Source organism: Toxorhynchites rutilus, chromosome 2, assembly GCF_029784135.1.
Source record: "Toxorhynchites rutilus septentrionalis strain SRP chromosome 2, ASM2978413v1, whole genome shotgun sequence".
Lineage (NCBI taxonomy): Eukaryota > Metazoa > Arthropoda > Insecta > Diptera > Culicidae > Toxorhynchites > Toxorhynchites rutilus.
This window is the reverse complement of record NC_073745.1, coordinates 6,649,517-6,671,574: the sequence shown is the minus strand read 5'-3', so window position 1 is coordinate 6,671,574 and position 22,058 is coordinate 6,649,517. Positions and strand designations below refer to the sequence as shown.

The following is a 22,058-nucleotide window of genomic DNA, read 5'->3' as shown; positions in this document are numbered from 1 at the left end:
TCACGCCGTCCGACTCGTTTCGAGTAACTTTTGCTGGTTCCGCTCTCCCTGACTACGTTATGGTGGACAAATTGAGACTGCCGGTGCGACTCTTTGTGCCAAAGCCCATGACTTGCAACAAATGCAAGTCAGTTGGTCACACTTCAGATTATTGTGCCAACAAGGAGCGCTGTGCAACTTGCGGAGAGCAACATGTGGGGGAATCCTGCAGTGCGACTGAGCATAAATGTCCATATTGCGGGGGAACTCCACACGCGCTCTCAGCTTGTGAAACTTATAAGAGTCGCTGGGAGAAACAGAAGCGCTCTTTAAAGGAACGCTCGAAGCGCACATTTGCGGAAATTTTAAAGGGCGCTTCTCCACTGACCCAACAACAACAACAACAACCAATCTCAACACACAATACTTTTTCCTCGTTGCCAGTTGATGAAATGGAAGCGGACACAGCTAGCGGGGACACACCGTTTATTTCCAAAGGGAATCCCCGGCGCAAGAATGTGACCACTCCCAAAGTTCAAGAACAAGTCCCCCCGGTGATACCCCCTGTTAGCTTGCCTAAAAAATCGAGTGCCGCGGATAAGCAAAATCAGGTTCCTCCTGGCTTCCGTGGGAATAGTTCATCTTCGAACGACCCAGCACTCGAGGGGACATCAAAAACCCCAACTGTCCCTATTTTTTCGTCCAGTTCAACTTCCCAATCGGGATTTATAAAGTTGTCTGATCTTCTGGATCAAATCTTCAAGTGTTTTAATGTTTCCGACTCCATCAGAACCATTGTCATCTCAATGCTTCCAGTATTAAAGACAATTTTGCAGCAATTGATGCAAACATGGCCCCTCCTTGCAATGATTATCTCTCTTGATGTCTAATTTAAATAGAGAGGTCGGAGATATCACTGTTTTACAGTGGAATTGTCGTAGTCTCATCCCTAAATTGGATACATTCAAATTTTTAATTCATAAATTCAATTGTGATGTTTTTGCTCTGTCCGAAACTTGGCTTTCTTCGCGAGATGATCTCTCTTTCCATGATTTCAATATTATACGCTTGGACCGTGATGACAGATACGGAGGGGTGCTATTGGGGATCAATAAGTGCCACTCATTTTTTCGAATTGACCTTCCACCTATTGGAGGGATTGAAGCTGTTGCTTGTCATGCAAACATCAGAGGAAAAGACCTCTGTATTGTCGGCCTGTATTGGCGTCCGAGAGCTGCGGTTAGCCGCAAGCAACTTGTTGACATGTGCTCTCTTCTTCCTGAGCCACGATTGATCTTGGGAGACTTCAACTCTCACGGAACTGCCTGGGGGGAACAGTACGACGACAATCGTTCATCGTTGATATATGACCTTTGTAACAGCTTCAATATGACCGTTTTGAATACTGGGGAAACAACACGTGTTCCTAAACCTCCTGCTAACCCAAGTGCTCTTGACCTCTCGCTTTGCTCGAATTCATTATCGTTAGATTGCAAGTGGAATGTAATCCAGGACCCCAACGGTAGTGATCACTTGCCAATCAAAATTTCCATCACCATTGGGTCGAATTCTTCTGAATCTATAAACATGGCATATGACCTCACAAGACACATTGACTGGAAAAAGTATGCGGACGCGATTGCTCTAGCCATCAATTCCAGAGATGGTTTACCTTCATTGGAGGAGTATAACTTCCTTTCTTGTTTGATCTATGACAGCACGGTTCGCGCTCAAACGAAACCCAACCCAGGCTCCACTATTCGTCGAAGGCCTCCCAATCCATGGTGGGATAGCCAATGTTCCAAGCTTTATCAGGATAAATCGAACGCATTCAAAGCTTTTCGGAAACGTGGAACCATTGAAAATTTTCAGTTGTATTTGGACCTTGAAAATCAATTTAAAAATTTGATCAAAGGAAAAAAACGTGCTTATTGGCGAAATTTCGTGGGAGGTTTGTCACGAGAAACGTCAATGAAAAAATTATGGAAAGTGTTGGAAATTGTTGGAGAAAATGATCTTGTTTCGCCTCGATCGATGGGTTGAAACGAATGGCCTACTCTCAGATACACAATATGGGTTCCGCAGGGGCAAGGGGACAAATGATTGTCTTGCGTTGCTTTCTTCAGAAATTCAAATGGCTTACGCCGAAAAAAAACAAATGGCTTCAGTATTCTTGGACATAAAGGGGGCCTTTGATTCTGTTTCAATAGAGGTTTTGTCGGACAAATTACACTCTCGGGGTCTGCCGCCTCTATTGAATAATACTTTATATAACTTGCTTTGTGAGAAACATTTGAATTTTTCTCACGGGGATTCGACAGTAAGTCGGGTCTCCTACATGGGACTCCCCCAGGGCTCATGTTTAAGCCCCCTTTTGTACAACTTCTATGTAAGCGACATCGACAATTGCCTTACACAACTTGCAGATTATGGAGTGGTGTCTGTCGTAGGATCAAACGAATCCGACCTGCAAGGACCCTTACAAGATACTTTGAACAATTTTTCAACCTGGGCCATTGGCCTAGGGATCGAATTCTCCACGGAGAAAACAGAGATGGTGGTTTTTTCTAGGAAGCATAGACCAGCAAAACCAAAGCTTCAACTTTTGGGTAAACCGATCACTCATGCTATGTCATTCAAATATCTTGGGGTCTGGTTCGACTCCAAATGTACTTGGGGGGCCCATATTAGGTATCTGAGTAAAAAATGTCAACAAAGAATAAATTTTCTCCGTACAATTACCGGCACATGGTGGGGAGCCCATCCCGAAGATCTTATAATGTTGTATCGAACAACTATTCTCTCAGTGATGGAGTATGGCAGTTTCTGTTTTCAATCAGCTGCCAAAACACACCTCATTAAACTCGAGCGAATTCAGTATCTTTGTCTCCGTATCGCGTTGGGATGTATGCCCTCAACGCATACCATGAGTCTCGAGGTTTTGGCAGGCCTACTCCCACTAAAAGATCGCTTCAATTTATTATCTCTTCGGTTCCTCATCCGGTGTAAGGTTATGAAACCATTGGTGATCGGAAATTTTGAGCAGCTGATCGAGCTAAATTTTCATTCTGGATTCATGAGCTCATATCATGAATTCGTCTCCATGCAGGTTGATCCTTCTTCGTATATTCCCAACCGTGTTTGTTTCCCTGACTACATCAATTCCTCTGTGCATTTTGATCTGTCCATGAAGCAGGATATCCATGGAATTCCAGATTATCATCGATCGGGGATCGTTCCTACAATTTTCGAAGCAAAGTATGGGCGCGTCAATTGTGATAATATGTACTTTACTGATAGGTCCTCTATGAATGAGTCCACAGGATTTGGAGTGTTCAACAATTTTTTTAGCACCTCACACAGTCTTCAGAATCCTTGCTCAGTGTATATTGCTGAATTGGCAGCAATTCATTGGGCGCTGGACAGCGTCGCCTCACGACCTGTTGAACACTATTACATTGTAACGGATAGTCTGAGCTCTGTCGAAGCTATCAGTTCAGTTAGGCCGGAAAAGCACTCGCCGTACTTCCTTGAGAGAATACGAGAAATTTTGAGTGCTTTATCCAGACGCTGTTATGTCATTACCTTTGTCTGGGTCCCTTCACATTGCTCAATTCCGGGTAATGAGAGGGCTGACTCATTAGCAAAGGTAGGTGCAATTGAAGGCGAAATTTATCAGCGTCAAATCGCCTTCAATGAATTTTATTCTTTAGTTCGTAAAAATACCATCGTTAACTGGAAACGCAAATGGAACGAAGATGAATTGGGCCGGTGGCTCTACTCAATTATCCCTAAGGTTAGCCTCAATCCGTGGTTCAAAAGTCTGGACTTGAGTCGGGACTTTATTCGCACCTTCTCCCGACTCATGTCCAATCACTGTTCGTTAGACGCGCTGCTTTTTCGTTTTAATCTTGCCCACAGCAATCTCTGCGGTTGTGGCCATGGTTACCACGACATCGAACACGTTGTTTGGTCGTGCGAGTTGTATCTTGTCGCCAGATCGAATTTAGAAAACTCCCTTCGGGCTGGAGGAAAGCAGTCCAATGTGCCAGTGAGAGATGTGTTGGCTCGGTTAGACCTTGATTACATGTCCCAAATATATGTTTTCCTTAAAGCTATCGATCTTCGAGTGTGATTGTTCATACATCCTTTTCCCCTCCTTTTCGTCCTTCGCGAGCTATCGGTTCCCTTCCTACTAACATTAGAATAAGTCAAATTGTAAATACATATTAGATGTAAGGATAGTTTTAAGAATTGAGTGTGAAGTGTCAGTGTGAATGAAAATGTGAATGTGAGTGCGAGTGTAAACACACATCTCCTTACATCCCATCCTTTTCCTAATGAAAATGTGTCACCCTTCTAAACTCGAGTCGACCGCGAGTAATCGGTTTCCTATTTCATTAACCATAGAATTAAGGAAACAACATGTTGATATATGCTAGTTGAAATATAGTTAAGAGTTTGGCTCCATTATACTTATGTAACTGAGCCTGTAAAAATAATCGGATTAATAAAAAAAAAATGATAAATTTCGTTAGCACAAACTGCACTAACAACGCTTGTCACGATGTAATGGTAGAACATATGGGAATTCAATTTTCCGATTTTTCCCATTTTCCTTCAAAGTTTTTTGAAAATTTTCAATTGTCATGTTTCGTTAGAATATGCTTGATTGAAATAGAATTTTTCTTGATTGAAAAATAGAATTGAAGTAGAATCCATTTATTATGACTCCGCATATACTAACCAACGCAACGAAGTTCGGTTTTATATACAATTATCTGTGAAAGAGTCGAACATCATGACTTCTTTACATGCATACTTGCGAATATGCAAATATGTACTTATTTACATTAAAAACGGGGTTTTCACAAAACGCTTTGTAAGACATCCGCTTAGGGGCCGTCCACATACCACGTGGACAACTATAGAGGGAGGGGGGGGAGGTGGTATCAAAATGTCCACGCTTGTCCACGAAGAGGGGGGAGGGGGTATAAACTATGTCCACGTGGACACGAAGAATAAATATTTTTTTCAAATACTGATACATTCAAAAATAAATAAAAACTGTTCCGTATTCAAGAATTTTAAAACTCCGCCCAACCTGAGTATTTCGTAAGTTGCCTGAGACTGTTTCATATATTTTTATTAAATCATTGAACTTCTTCACTGAAATCCATATTGTGAGAATGACTCACGTAAACTGTGAACGATCGAGCTATTTCCTATGATCCTATGACTTTTATAGTTACGGGATATGCATAGACGTTTATAACCAAAAACTACGAAAATTAAACAATTTCATAATGGTTAAGTTTTCATGATTTTACGAATATGGTTTTTCTATAGATTTTGTTCTATCTCGAGAACAGTTAGTCTTAGAATAAAAATGTCTGTATAGTTTTTCATGCAGAATTACGTGTAACATAAATTTGTTGTATTAATTTTCTCGGAAAGTTACAATTTTTCAAAGTATTGGATTTTTTTTTCAATTTCTAGGATTTAATATGTAAATGTAAATTGCGTATGATGATTCATGCACCACAAGTCGTCATAATTTCCATTGAATGAGGTCGTATTATCTCTCCACGTTAAAATCTTTTGTTTACACCGAGTATCGTTATCTATTATCCATAGAAACTGCGTATTGATTCAATTCATCTAGACAAATTCACTAGACATTGAAATTCGTACAAATGAAGTGTAAATTGTTGTATGGTAGGATAAAGTATTTAGTATGATTGCTTGCTGTAGTGGCTGATAGCAGACACACGACCGCAAAGAGTTAGTGTATTGCAGAATGGTCGATAAGGATCTGAAAAATAATAAAATATTTGAATACGCTTTCAACACCCTCTGAAAATTCTCCAAACTATGGCGGAAAAGGTTTCGCATTGCGCTACCGACTAAAGGTGAATCGGAAATCCAGAGTGAAGATGAATCGGCATTTGCTGTGATCGATCATATTCCGGATTGGGCATAAGTCAACAAAAAAAAGGACCAGAATGCGACATCGAAAATTTTTAGTGGGGTTTGGAACGCTGTAACTCTGTCATAAAACGATGCATTTTTCAAAGCAATTACTGGGTCTTGTACAGAACATTTCACAACTGCCCTCCGATTTGCTGTGCGATCGTTGTGTCGTGAAATATTCATAATCCAAAATGAAAGAATATTTTTTCATTCGATCAAGAATATCTATGTGAAAAAGGTTCTACTGTAATTTCATATGTATCGAATGGATGTGAATCAATCAGGTTAACTGGATTATTACTGGCGAAGATATTCCAGATGGAATAAGTACACTTCTGAAATAAAGCTGTGAACTTAAATTAACATTATTGTATCTATGTATTCTATGTAATATCATCACATTTTATTGCAAGTGTTGAAAACATCCTGAGCTAAAATTGTATTTAAAAATGATTTTCAATCCCTTTATTTCTATTCGATTGGCGTTTGTAATCACAATTAGTAAAGCTCAAGATCAATCTTTGAAGTTGTGTTGTTCATATTCAGATGCGGCTTGTTCTTCACCTGGTCAACTGTACGTTACGAGTTTCCGTATTGGCAAACTAGATAGCCTGCATATCTTCGCTGATAATGGTAAACAAAAAAATATAGTTTACTCACAAGTATTTCAAAATTAAATGAAACATGTGCTTTGTTACGTTACTCATTTCTCTACCGTACAACAACAATGAGTCACAGCAAAGCTGGTACAGCAGTTTACTGCTAGTAAAATTTTAAATAAAATAAACTTAAATGGAATTTAGGGGCAACTCAGTTATTTCCTTAATTATTTTAATTTAAAAAGGAAAAATGTCCATGCTCGTCCACGGAGGGGGAGGGGGGAGTCTAAAATCGTGCTTTTTTTGTCCACGTGGTATGTGGACAGCCCCTTATTATGACCTCCCTTCGATGTCATTGTAAACGGATTTCACTGTATGTATAAAATTTTTATGCGACCCCCTCCCCCTTCCAGAGGAAAAACAGGTGTCAAACCATCATAGAAACATCTCTCGTACCCTCACATGACCAATTTGGCTTCATTTCCTTGATTAGTTCTCGAGTATTGCAGACATTTGTGTTTCATTTGTATGGCAGCAGTCTTAGAGAGGGGGGAGGGGTCACGAACCATCATAATAACTTTTCACGCTGATCGGTTTGATAATTTGCAGGACTTCGTAGAAAATTCTGCATAGCTGCTATCTCGCATCCCCACGGAGATCATATGATGATCAAACTTTTGGTTGGGCATGGTGTTGGTCCATGTATCTGAATTGCTAAATAAATTGCTTAATTGTGGAAAGATGTTTCTTACTTAATTAACTTTATTAAAGTTACATATTAGTTGTAAAACATGCCTTTTCTACAACATATTGTGAATTAGATTATATTCGTGCAAAATAATTGAAATGTTCATACTTTCTATTGGAACACTCAAAACAGCTCAACATTTACATCTGAGTAAAAACTCTTTATAAAAATTCTACGGATGGCAAATTATTACGCTTTCTGAATTGAAATTAATGAAATTAATATTTTCGATTTCGATTTTGTAAGGATAAAAAAGAGAAAAAATTGTAAGGGGTTGTATTTAGGACACAACCGCATATTTTAGACGTAGAACTACGCAATTAAAGTCTGCTTCATTTAATATTGGAACACAAACAATTGCGTGTAGTTCAGTCATTTATTAACGAATTCATAATTTGTTTTTCATACAAATGTAGCATTTTCTTTACTCTTTCATAAAAAAAAATTTAAAAAATTATTCATTGCTGTTTCGAAGAAATTCTCGTACTTTCCGTAATACGGCACATTAGGCGGCGCACACCCTTTTCGTCCACCGTTTTGGCGATTTGATTCCACCAGTTCTTCATTTGAGTCATGTTCCTAACAAGTTTTCCCTTTGCCTTAAGCCTCCGCTTCGTGATTGCCCAGTATTTCTCTATCGGCCGGAACTGGGGGCAGTTTGGGGGGTTGAGGTCCTTCGGTATTACGCTGACCCCGTTCGTTGCGTACCATTCCATAACCGTTTTGCTGTAATGGCAGCTTGCGAGGTCCGGCCAAAACATTACTGGACGGTCGTGGGCACGAATAAACGGCAGAATCCGTTTCTGTAGGCACTCTTCTTTGTAGACTTCTGATGTCATTGTCTTGTCAGTGAGAAAGACTTTGGTTTTCTGTCCACAACTGCATATCCCCTGCCAAATCATGTACTTGCGGGCGAATTTATCCGCAAACACGAACTTAAATTTTGCAGATACATCCCCCCGAGCCGTCACCAAATAAAATTTTTGACCTGGGATTTGCCCAAAGTCCGCCTTCAAGTAGGTCTCATCGTCCATCAGAATACATCCATCGAACTTGGTCAGCACTTGGTCGTACAGCTTTCGAGCACGGATTCTGGCCACATTGTTGATGACTTTCCCACGCAGTTTCCGGTCGACAGTTCCACTCCGACGCTTCGAATGCGGCTTCCGAGCCGTCGTCAATGTTTCCTTGTACTGCTTGATAACACGCCATACGGTATTTCTGGGCATTTTAAGCTGTTTAGCTAGCTTAGATGCCGACAACAATGGATTTTCAAGAAAACTGTGCACAATTTTATCTCTCCGTTCGGCTTCCATGGCGGTTGTTTACAAAATGCTATCGTTTGGTGTTATGACATAAATACATGGTGAAAGGTAATGAATTTCCCGACACGTGGGTGAAAAAAGTTTCCAAATCCGTCCACTAGCAAAAGAATTTGTTCCAATATTAAATGAAGCAGACTTTATATCATGCAATCCACTGTTTTTACCACTTCGAAGTATTATTTTAGAATGCATCGAAATTTTGGTAATAGATTATGTTCTTCGTTACAAATAAATTTGAAGAACGTCCTTTTACGTTTGATATGATACCTAGGACTATCAAAATATGTGAACGGAAGAATTGTCAAACGATCATTGTATTTTACATTTCCCTCTGAAATTACTGCACATCTCATGTTTACGTAGTTCTCGAACCGCGAAAGTTCATTCACTTCTAGTATCTGAAACGACGGTTTTCTCAGGCTTCTCAGTTTAAAAGTACGTTTTAGGGAAACACATTCCGGTCTGCACAACGACAAGCGAGTACAAAAGTATTCAACACCAAAAAATACCCCGACTTGCATATATTTGCAAAGCAGATTCCTCCAGGCACATTAATTTTGAAGTCCGTGTTAGGGAAACACAGCTCAGTGGGAACAAAAAAAATACCCTCGATTATATTTTGCAGAGCGAATTTCCACAGGTACATCGATTTTGAAGTCTGTGTTGAGGAAACCGTAAATCGGCCCAATCAAAACTTGGCAGTTAGGGCGTTTAGATAATGCTTGACATTTTACAGTTATTCAATTGTTCATCTCATGAAAAATAATATTTTATTAATTGTGATAGACGCGTAGAAATATTTCCTATCAGTTGATGCAAACATCTTTCCGATCTGTTAAGAAATGTTCGAGTTATAAGCATTCGATATACGGGTGGGGTTAGCATACAAATCGGTAGAACAAATGTATGGGAAAAAAGGAAGTTCCTTCAGTTTTCATGAATTTAAACCGTTTAGAGATTAGCGAAATGTAATGTATATCATATCAAACTAATCTTAGAGAATTTCCGATTCGATTTGTATGCAAATCATGAGAATTCGTTCACAGTGAAAATAGTTATTAACATTAACTTTATTCCATAAAAACGTAACCTGTTCTCTGATTTGGCACCCTTCCTGAAAGATGTAGTTCTACGTCAAAAATAATACGATATTAATTAACAAAGTTCACGAAGTTGTCACACATTTCTGAACGAAACATCGCTTTTATGGATGGATGTGTTAGGCATTCAGAGATGCCGGGATTCATTCTGTTGTACGAGAGTATCACAATTTACGAACAATGTACGATTCTTTACTGGAGACTGAATTTGCAATATGCCCAAATGAAAAATTATAAATGGGGTATGTATGATATCATTCTTAGCGATCATTACCTCATAAACAGGGGGTAATGAACACGGCGACAGACTGCTGCTACCAAAACAATCTGTCATGAACAGGTACTTCTGACGCCCCGAGAACTCATCTCAATTTGACATTATAACTCTATTATGTGGATTGTGGGCTGCACTATCTGAAGTAGGCAAAAAGATTGACGAATCTAAATTATAATTAGGAAGAGCTTTTCCTGCAAAGATTTTTCATACTGCGATCCTTCCGGTAACGCACGTGTGTGTATCGCACTGGAATCTTTGGTCTAAATCAAACAACAAATGCCTGGTCAAATATGTAAATAGGTGATCATGTTCACACCAAATCATATCAGAACGCTATTCAAGAATTATAGCTAGAATATTCGTCGTTTAGTCACAATATGTCTTGTGGCCAACTTGTAGATAGGAGCTCATTCTAAAGTTTCTTACTCTCAAATTCATTGAAAGAATAGATTATAAATAGAATATCATTCCACCACCTTTTAGTCGTTGGTATATGGTACCGAATATTTCTCATGTTAACATTTCCTGCTCTGTTTTTATTTATATTATATTCAAATAGTGCTTCTTAATGTTCCTTCACTAACGAGCTTGTTGGTTGGTATTTTCCCCGGCTTCAACCTGAGATCCATTCACAACATAAAAAATGCCCCATTTCCTCTCTAAAGGCCATCAGTGCATTTCAATAGCAAAAACCAAATCGTTTCCTAAATCGAATTCTTTTTTTCATTTTCTAGGAAAAGGAAGCAATCACAGCCAAAAGTAACACTTACATATACTAGTAGTTGAAATTTTAAATGTAACGAAAAACCACCAATCAAACAAACCAAAAAAGAAGTCTAAGTCTTTAATTTAATGTTACTTAGTGTCAGTCAATCGATCAGGCGTGAAGCACGCGAGAAGAACCACTATCATTGAAGCTTATCATTTAATCTTAGTCGAACTCCCTAGTTAATGATGTATGATTTGCTGTTCGTTGTCGAATTCGTTGGAGTAAATAAAACGTTCAATTTTTATTTCGCACAAAACCACTACAAAGTTTCTCGCTCTGTTTTCTGTGTCTATTCTATTGGTCTTGGACTAAAAATCACTTTTGAAGCGAATGACGATAACCTGTTTGTGCTGAGCAATGAAACAAAACCACCGCCTCCAACTTTCACGATCGGTGTTTTTTTAGCTTGTCTTGTACCTTTGTTTTGGTTGGCATACATGTGACTGAAAGCTAAATCGTTGTAATTGTTTCTCAATAATAATAAAACAAACCCCTATCATTGTACGTGTCGCGCAGAGGATGGTAAAATTGGTGCATTTTGAGGATTCTTGTTAACACGAATTACATTTTTCATGATGCGGAGCAATAAACACTTTTCTTCGACCAAAACAGCCCCTCCACGATATTGCCGACGATCTCGTGTACGCCGACCTGGAGGAGAACAACTATGGTCCCATCAACTACAAGGCCGCTTCCATCTACAACATGGTGAAGTTCAAGGGGAGAACCCCAAATTGAGTGCGTGTATTGTTGTGGTTTAGAAAAGAGAGAGAAAGAGTGCCGGAAGCGAAAGCTCAAACACTTAAAGCTCTGGGAAATATTTACACTTTGCAGGAAACGTAGCCGTATAATATATGTGAATGTATTTTGGTAGAATAAACGTGCACCCACACGAACGCACACTTGCCGTGACGCCCTTGTGTTTTGATTCCATCAGATCCGAAAAATTCCTTCGTGGTGGGAGACACAGCAAAGTATCGTATGCCAAAAAAATGAAAAAGGTGTTAAAACGGATAACAAAACTAAGCGGTAAGTAATGGAGTAATCAAGTTGTTATAGTGTATCAAGGAAAATTCACTTCGAACGAAGCTTGTAAACATGAACTGTCCCACCAAAATTACCTCCAAGATGGCAAAAAACAATTAAAAAAACAGTGCATATTTGACCTTAATCGGATTGTTCCAATTATGTTAAAGAAAGACTAGAAGTTTATATCTACAAAATAATCTGTAATTCTATAGATTTTTTAGACTTCTTGAAACCAAGAATCTGTAGATACAGATTTTTGACATAGGACAATGTCTTTGATTTCTATAAAGGGGGGGTAATTCTACGAAAAATGTAACGATTCATTATTATTTATTTTTCATATTTTTCAGGGCTTCCATTTGATGTATCGAAAAAGAAAAAAAAATCACAGATTTTGAACAACGAGAAAACTCAATTCAAATTGTAATTACTTCACACAATCACAGTCCTATGTCAAAATCCCTTCCTTGCCTCTAGGCCGAGACCCATAAACTTTTTGGGTTTCACATAGATTTGCTAAAATAACTTTCCAATAACAGTTTTGGATTGATGTTAATAATGTTTTCCCATCTCACCTATTTTTCCATATATCATTTAAATTTGTTTAATTTCGATGCAATCGTTTGTGTAATCGGTTGGCGTTACAATAAATAAATAACACTGTTTATCTTTTTTCTTAATAAAGCACAGAGAATATGAATTTCCAAAGTGCACTCATGCTGTCTTAAAAAATCATTTCCTTTGAAACTCCCTTTTCAAGGATTGAAAATATCTAAAAGAACCTTCGAGATGTTTTGACACAGGATTACGTTCTCGGGCAGTATATGGGCAGTACATATGAAAAAAATAAAAATTAAATGTCAGTCGCGTCACGAAAATTGTCAAATTTTAAGTGCATTATGCTCAGACATTTTATGATAGATACTTGATGTTTTTGCACCAATCGATTTGATCACTTCCTAGTCATCTATTGCAATGCAATAGAAACGCCCCTATATTTAATAGGGTAAATGATCTTGGTTTGTCCGATTTGGGGTGTTTTTACGCAACTAGTAAATGCAACTCGATTTTTCTTCATGGAAATCACATATAATCGATACGAGTTTTGGTTTGTTTAAAAGCCCCAAGTTGCTAATACTACCATAATGCATTTAAATTGTTCAAATTTATGTTTTTCAACGATTTTGCTCAAGGAGAATTTATGATCATGGTTTGACCACCTCTGATCATGGTTTGTCCAAAAAATGATCATGGCTTGTCCGGTTTTAGAAATCACCTTTTTGGAATGAAAACATTAGAATTCTCAAGTAGATGTTGCATTTATCATTGCTTGAGTTTACTGTCATCATATTGATCCATTCATAATTTAGGCTTTCTTCGGAATATTGCCTTTCTTGGGAATTTTAAAAATGTTACCCCCAACACAGAGAAACTTTATTTCTGCTATGCGCGAAGGACACAATAAACAAACAGCAGCGCGCCAAGCGGTTGCCATAGAAATCATGTGGACAGAACAACATTATTGAATTGGACAACTCATGATCAGAATTGAGTTCATCAAAATACGTTAATTTAATTGTTTAGCTATACTATAAATTACTATAAAACTACTGTAAGTAATGAAAAAGACAATTTTATTTATATGTTTTGAAACATTCAAATATTAGGCTGTCAAAAAAGTCCTGCGGCATTTCCGCGAGGTGTCATTGTAAGCGCGTAGTTCTAGTTGTATTCATTGTATCGAGTCATACTATAGCTTGTTGGAAAGGTATTTATAATATAGTCCTTGACAGTGTTTTGTTTGGTTAAATCGTTCGTGAGTTATAGTGTCGCAAATATGGAGCAAAATAAAGAGAAAATCCGACATATTTTACAGTACTACTATGACAAAGGCAAAAATGCAATCAAGCTGCCAACAATTTGTGCAGTTTATGGACCCGATACAGTTTCCATTTCCACCGCACAACGATGGTTTCAACGTTTTCGTTCTGGTGTAGAGGTCGTCGAAGATGCGCCACGCTCCGGAAGGCCTGTCGTCGAAAATTGCGACAAAATCGCTCAATTAGCCGAGAAAGACCGGCATAGTAGCAGCCGTAGCATCGGCCAAGAGCTGGGGATAAGTCATCAAACCGTTATTAACCATTTGAAGAAGCTTGGATTCACAAAGAAGCTCAATGTATGGGTGCCACACACGTTGACGCAAAAAAAACATCTTTGACCGTATCGACGCATGTGAATCGCTGCTGAATCGCAACAAAATCGACCCGTTTCTGAAGCGGATGGTGACTGGCGATGAAAAGTGGGTCACTTACGACAACGTGAAACGCAAACGGTCGTGGTCGAAGCCCGCTGAAGCGGCTCAGACGGTGGTCAAGCCCTCATTAACGGCCAGGAAGGTTCTGCTGTGTGTTTGGTTGGATTGTCAAGGAATAATCTATTATGAGCTGCTTCCCTATGGCCAAACGCTCAATTCGGACCTGTACTGCCAACAACTGGACCGCTTGAAGGTAGCACTCATGAAGAAGAGGCCATCTTTGATAAACAGAGGCCGCATTGTCTTCCATCAGGACAACGCCAGGCCACACACTTCTTTGGTGACGCGCCAGAAGCTCCGGGAGCTCGGATGGGAGGTTCTTTTGCATCCGCCGTATAGTCCGGACCTTGCACCAAGTGACTACCACCTGTTTTTGTCCATGGCGAACGAGCTAGGTAGTCAGAAGTTAGCCACAAAAGAGGCCTGTGAAAATTGGCTATCCGAGTTTTTTGCCAATGAGGAAGCGAGCTTCTATAACAGGGGTGTTATGAAGTCAGAGTTGCACAGTTTCATCAATATCACTGACAACTAACGTGCACGTTAGTCACTTGCTACTGACGAAATTCTTGGTCAAATGGTGACTGACGGAGTACGATGCAACACGATACCTGTTGCCGAGCTCCGTCAATACGCTTTGACCGATCAAGTAGGCTGTAAAAATGTCCGTAACGAATTGTTGATTGTCGTAGATTGTATTTAATTTTCAACGAGCAAAGTTACGATTTCCGTTCCGGTTGTTGAGTTTGATTTTTGTTTAAAGAATTATTATGCCGATCGGTGAGAACAGTAGTGTGGGGTGTTCCTCTATGCAGAGAAAGCGAGCTCACGGCAGGAAAAGTTTTGCCGAAATTGCCAAAGAGTGTTGCAAAATCGAAGGCATTAAATATTATTGTGCTATTGATCCTGACAGTGGTTGTACTTATATACAGGAGAATTTCGATTCAGGAAATTTGGTACGACACTTCCGGAACAAACATAAAACGGCAGCGGAAATTAAAGGGCTCTTTCCCGATGGAAATCAAGAAAAAAGGTCACGAGTAATCACTAAGCGCCTTGTTTCCGTCGACAAGCGAACGTATGTCGAAGGAACCATAAAGCTTGTCACGCAACACAACCTGCCTTTGAACTGCTTTCAATGGGAGGGTCTGAAAATGTTGCTTGATCCTATAGCAGATGCTGTGAACATAAAAGTATCCAGATCAAACATCAAGGTTTGGATTTCTGCAGCAGCTAACAAACTAAAATCAATAATGGCAGTCGAAATGAAACACAAGCTGGTATCTATCAAATTGGATTCTGCATCACGGCATGGTCGTCACGTTCTCGGAATCAACGCACAGTACGAACTCAACGGAAAATTGGTGATTCGAACCTTGGGTATTTTCGTTTATGTATATTTCTTTATTGCCAACGAATTAATGTTGATCTCTGTTGTAGGAATGATTGAAGTAGACCAGAGACAAACTGCTGTGTTTTTGCGTGATAAAGTATTGGAAACATTGCGTGTCTATGATTTGAAGTTGGATCAAATCTTTAGCATTACGGTGGACAACGGCAGCAACCATGTTAAAAAATTAAATCTTTGCTGAATGAGTCCATTGCAGTATCGACTTTATTGTTCGAAGATGATGAGAACATACCACAGGAAAGAGACCTCATTGAAGAGCTTGAGCTAGAGTGGGATGCACGGATATCCCTTGTTCGGTGCGCGGTTCATTCCCTCCAACTTGCGATTGCGGATGTTTTTGATAAAGCTGATCCGAATCTTAAATGCATCACGGAAGTAGTACGTCATCTACGTCAAATTAAATATAAATCATTCGTCGAGGTTCAACAACTTGCCCTCCCTCCGCTCTGGTCACCAACACGTTGGGGCGGTAAATACAAAATGTTGTCTAGCATTTTAAAGCAAGAAGCGAAATTTGTTGAACTGGGAACTCAGTATTCTGAAATGTGTAAATTAAGACAATTTAATCGTTCCAATAAATAAATGTAAGAAAAAAATACATTTTCAGGTTTGGGCAAGGATGATTGGAGATTTATCAGAGATTACGTTGATGCTACCAGGCCGTTTTATCACTGTACAAAGGTTATGCAGGCCGATCATTATCCCTTGTCACAATTCTACATCGACTGGTTGGTTGCCATTCAGGAGGTCAGTATGCTGAAAGGCAATCCTTTCTCTAATGCCCTTGTATCAACATGCACAAATCGATTGGAACGTCTTCGCAACAACATGGCATTTAAGGCATCTTTATATTTGGATCCGAGGTTGAACTTCCTTGATTCTACAGTTTTTGAGTCTACTAATGAGAAAGCAGAAATTCATGTATTTTTCAGTAACGTGCACGTACACCCAAACTTTTTCTATTTTTTTTATGTAAATGAATTATAAAATTCTTTTGGTAATATATTTTTAATTTTTTTTTGTTTTTCAAACAAAAAAACATTTTTAGACATTATTTTTATCAATTCTTATGTTGAATTATGTTAAAATAATATGTTCTTTTCAGAATTTTATTGCAGATACTTGGAAACGAATTCGCTCTCTAAGCCCAGTGGTGTCTTCTGATGAAAAGGAACACACGAATGCATTTGACCTTAACGACAAAGTCGATGATATATTGACCAAAATGTTTGGTGGGACATTCAATACAAGCTCTGACAATTCTTCAACTTTTTATAATCAAATAAGAGCTTTGGATACACAGGATCGTCAGCCCCATACTTTCAATGTGTGGAAACACTGGGTAGCTCGTAAATATACCCACCCGGAACTACACTCCGTAGCTATGGTTGTTTCGGCTACACCATCCAGTCAGGTATCGGTTGAAAGAGCGTTCAGTGCATTGGCGATAATCCTTTCTGATCAGAGAACTGGTTTAGGAGCGGAAACCCTTTCTAATATTCTTCTAGTCAAATTGAACAAGGATCTTTCAGATAAGGTTATGTCAGACCTTTACATCTGGAACGACACAATCACAGAGATGAATTCAAACAACTAGATTGCAAGACAGGTTTTATATTACTAGATATATGTTAAGGGTTATTATATGAGAACAGATGTTTGTTGAATTGAGTTTGCTTGAAACAATGTTTCAATAAAAGACGAACTTAATCTTGTTAATAAAAAATATAATTTAAAACAACTTCCCACCTCTTTTCTTACAAAAATTCCAATACAACTCTCTCGTAACATTTGAAAATTTCTATAGTTTTTGTTTCATTTTTCAGGTTGCTCTTTTATGAATCAGTCATGCCAAATCGATAAAGTGGTTCTCAGATTTTCATGAAAATTGGTAGTTTCGTTTCTTATCGCAGGATATTAGACTCGTATTTTTTTATTGTTCCATTAGGGTGCCCATTTCCATTTTAAAATTCAGTGGTCCAAAAAATCCATTTTTCCCCTTTTTCCAAAAGTGATTTTTTTTCAAAAATTCATAACTTTTGAACTACTGGACCGACTTAGATGATCGACATATCAAATTGAATCCAATCAGCCTAAATTGAAAAAATATATTACACTTGCGAAAAATTGGATTTAGTTTTCGTAATTATTGATTGTATTTGTTTTTTATAGTTTACATGGCCAAAAATAAAGGACGCTATATTTTTTATGTTTTTTCTTGAACACTGAGATTTTTTTTATCCATATCCAATAATCAGAGAGGTGTTTCCTTTCATTTTTGTGTTATGATTTTTAAAGTTAACGTGTTTTTAGTCTTCGTTCAATATTCATATGCGACTAGACTGCCATGTGCCTACAATGATTTATAGCGACTGTATCATGGTTACATTATCAATACTTATTATAATTTGTAATCCCAGACTATCATGTTACACGTAAGGTCTTAAATCAATTTCGACGATTGCTTTTTTAATAAGATTGAATTTAGATGAAACTTGTTAACTTTGAAAAATCATAACACAAAAACGAAAAATTCATCTCTTCGATTTTTGGATATGTTATGTAAAAAAGTTTTCAAGAAAAAAAAATAAAAACTAAAAAGAAAGCTTGCCTTTGGTTCCTAAATAATGTAAACGATAAAACACAAATACAATAAATAATTACGAAAACAAAAGGGCAATGGAAATATTTTTCAAAAAAGACAAGCTCATTGGCTTCAATTTGATATGTCGATCATTTGAATCGGTCCTGTATCTAAAGTTTATGAAATTTGAAAAAGTCAGTTTTGGAAAATAGGTTAAAAGTTGATTTGGCGGACCACTCTAAAATGTTATTCGGAAAGAATGAAAAATAATGAAAAATTAATAAAAAAAAACGGATTCAATATTCCGCGATAAGGAATATAACTACCAATTGTCATGAAAATCTGAGAACCACTATATCGATTTGGCATGGAATGGCTGAATAACAAGCTTGATTTTACCAGAATTTGGCTTGCTTAACACATTGAGCCCCATGTCAGTCCCTAGGGGCCGACATTGAGCTTTTCGTTAGAGAAACATTAATCACTGGACTGACAGTTACTAAATAAAGAAATAAAAAAGGACATGGTTTATTTTCGGATGTTTCACGATATGTGATTTCTGCCAAGCCGAATTTTCGACTATTTTCTATTTATACAATAAATATCGATATTAATATTGTGCAAATGTTTTTGATGCGTATTGAATGTGAACCGCAGCAATAACAATCCGAGCTTAACGGGGCAAAAATTTATCCTCAATTAAAATTGACCTTATCAGTTCTCCCTCATTATTCCTGCATAAATGTCATACCGCAATTGCAGGTGCGCCACTCCAACCCAATCATTCTCTTAGTTATTTATAAATGTTTATACACTACTAGAATTAGGAAGCATTGATGTTCACATACTACTAAGTCCCAACGAATCACCTGAGAATCTATGGAACTCATTAAACAAGACGACCGGTTTAACTTTCCTTTCAAATAAAAACCTGATTGAAAATGGGAAGGATTAGCAGATATCTTTTGATTCTATTACAAAATATCAACTAATTGTTCTCCTCAACTTCAATAAATTACCATTAAACCCAGACACACTAAGATAAGGAAACAGTTCGTTACATGTATCAATTCCTTACTTTACACATAAGGTGTTTATAGCGGTTGAATTCAGGACATAAATTTCAACTAGCAATGACAAATCTTCACATGTGAGGATAATGAAGAAATTCCGTCGATGAAATTTCTGCCCGGCATCCAAATGCACGTATTTGGCAGATCCTATACTCATTTATATATTTTATTCTCCTCGATGTTTAGCATTTTTATATAATAAGGATATTCACGAAGCCCTATAAACCCTGATAAATGTGTAAATTTCCATTAAACAAATAGAAAAAAAGTATAAACTTCCATAACACCAAATGACATAGTATTTTCCGTCTTGGCCACAATAGTGCAATGACAAGCAACATGCTTTGATCGTCAGAGCACTCTGACAAACCATTCATCAGCAAAGAGCGAACAACTTGTTTTGTCGGTTTGTGTTTTGTTGCACGTCGTTCGATAGTAATGTTGCAATGGTCGTCATAGTAGCTAAAATATGAGCAGTGACAGTGACAAAAATCAGCTCTGTATGAAGTTGGCATCTCGTTGGGAACGAGTCATCGAACAAAACGGCGCATATTTGACTTAAAACAGATGATTGTAACTAATTTTATGAACAAATTAAAATTCAAAAAAATACCGCAGGACTTTTTTGACAGCCTAATACCTGATTTGACAAAGGTGTGCTGAATTAGAGCATTCAAAAAAGTGGACAAACCATGATCATATTTTCGACTGGACAAACCAAAATCATTTACCTTATGTTAAAATAGCGTTTTTTTTTCAAAAAAAAAATGTGCCAAAGGGAAAAGTGCTCACGGAGAGGGAAGAAAGACAAATCGATGGATATTACCAAGTAAATGTTGATACCAGAGAAATTTCCCGTCGGATTGAACGATTCCATCACGTAGTGCTCAATTATTTGGCGAATCCTCAAGGTAAGAAGAAGAGAGCTCCACGTAAATCGAAGCTCTCTGACCGGGGTAAGCGGGAAATAGAACAGTTTCAAATACATCAAAATCGCTCATGCAAATGAAGCAATATTTGAATTTAAATGTTTCTCGAGTCACAATTCGTCAAGTTTTGGTAAAAAGTCCTCACATAAAGACGGCTTAAATTGTTAAAGCTCCTTATATTACACCATCTCACATCGGAAGACGTCTGAGTTTTGCCGAAGCACACATGAACCGACAGTGGGACATGGTATGTTGTGACAAAGAATGCATCCAAAAGAATACATTTTGCTCTTTACCATAACGAAAAGTTTTTCAATGTATAGGTTATCTTCACTGACGAAAAAAATTTCCATGTGGATGGTCCTGATGGTTCCAACGGTTACTGACGTGAATTACGGAAGAAGGAACAGTATTTTTCAACCAGAAACGTCGATGGAGCCTCGTCCATGGTTTAGGCGGGATGCTGTGCAACCGGAAAGCTCAAGGCAGCTTTCATATCATTCAAGGATTACATACATGTTCTGGAATCCTTTCTCCTACCGTTTTTGCGTGGATATCGTCACAAAAAATTCACATTCCAGCAAAACAATGCTACTATTCATTCATACATATTCATATAAGGAAACTACGCAATGGAATAATGACAAAAACTTATTTTTTTGGACTGGCCGGCTCGCTCCCCAGACTTGAATCCTGTTGAACATCTTAGGGGGGATCTTTGTACGCAATATCTACACTGATGGAAAACGGTACACCACGATAAAAGAGCCCAAGGTCGCAATTTTGGAATCATGGAAAAATGCTAACCGAAGTGCCAAGGTTACCAATGATTGACATTTAAATCAGCCGATCGTATTGAATTTTTCATTGATAATAGTAATAAACTTTGAAAATATCTTATAGAAACTGGACAGTTGAAATATTCATATTCAAGCACAATAAATGAACAAACAACTATTTTGAACGAAATCGACGTTAAATATACTTTATTCTAAGCATTCAACAATGTATGAGTGTATCTTGTTGAAATTCTAACTGTTTGTGTTGCAACGAAATAGAATCAGGGAGGTCTTATAAAAGATGGACAGAGTGTAGAACGCTTCCCTAATACGGAATAGAAAATCGGGCTGGTCCGTATTAGGAAATCACATAGCGGTCTTGTCTAGTTATAGTTGTTATAGTTATCTATCGCACAACTCGAAGTGAAAATAAGGGATTAGCTCAGTTCAGGAAATATTGAAGCTCAAACCATTGAAAATGCTGAATTCGCCCACAAAGAAATGGTTCTCACTGGAATCCGTCGTTAAACATAACCTAGAGAGACTCAACTACGACCTAAACCAAAAAATGAAACGAAGTTTGAATCATTTGAAAGGCTTGATGACCAAACCTATTTTATTGTTTTTGAATTACGTTTTGCTATTGATTTTTGAATTGAACAAAACAAACTGAAACTCCCGAATTTACTCATATTTCACTCATTCGGAAGCCAGAACACTTTATCTCACTCTCTTGAGCGATATATGCCAAGAATAATTAAATCTGATGTAGCAGGACCAGACTTTGTATATTTTGGAAAGCATCTGGAGATATCTACGTCAGTCTTGAAGCTGTAGAAACAGCGAAACTGAACTGGGCGAGAATATATCAATAGCTTTTAGGACCATCTGCTGAATCATCAAATGGTGGAACGTTGAAAGTTTGAATAAAAAATAGAAATTTAAATGAAAACTTACCCAATTAATTTATTCAGAATGAAAAAATCTTATGCTGTCCGTATCCTAAGCATTAGCTCACTTTATGTCCCCTTTTCAACAGTTAACATTTTTCCAGTTTTTGAATTTCTAATTCATTACAACCATTACATTTTTGTATGTGTCTGAAATTTACGTTTACTAAGTCCCAAAAAGTCGATTTTTGAACAAAATTTTTTATCGAGATAACACCAGAT

General features: G+C 37.8%; 1 protein-coding gene across 1 annotated transcript; it reads left to right on the top strand.

Annotated features, from left to right (window-relative positions):
• Positions 1-14,623: 14,623 nt before the first annotated feature.
• LOC129764460 (uncharacterized) lies at positions 14,624-16,194 on the top strand. Its single transcript, XM_055763551.1, has 2 exons — positions 14,624-15,490; positions 15,551-16,194. The coding sequence occupies exons 1-2, from the start codon at positions 14,881-14,883 to the stop codon at positions 15,700-15,702; spliced, it is 762 nt and encodes a 253-aa protein (XP_055619526.1). The 5' UTR covers positions 14,624-14,880; the 3' UTR covers positions 15,703-16,194.
• Positions 16,195-22,058: the final 5,864 nt, after the last annotated feature.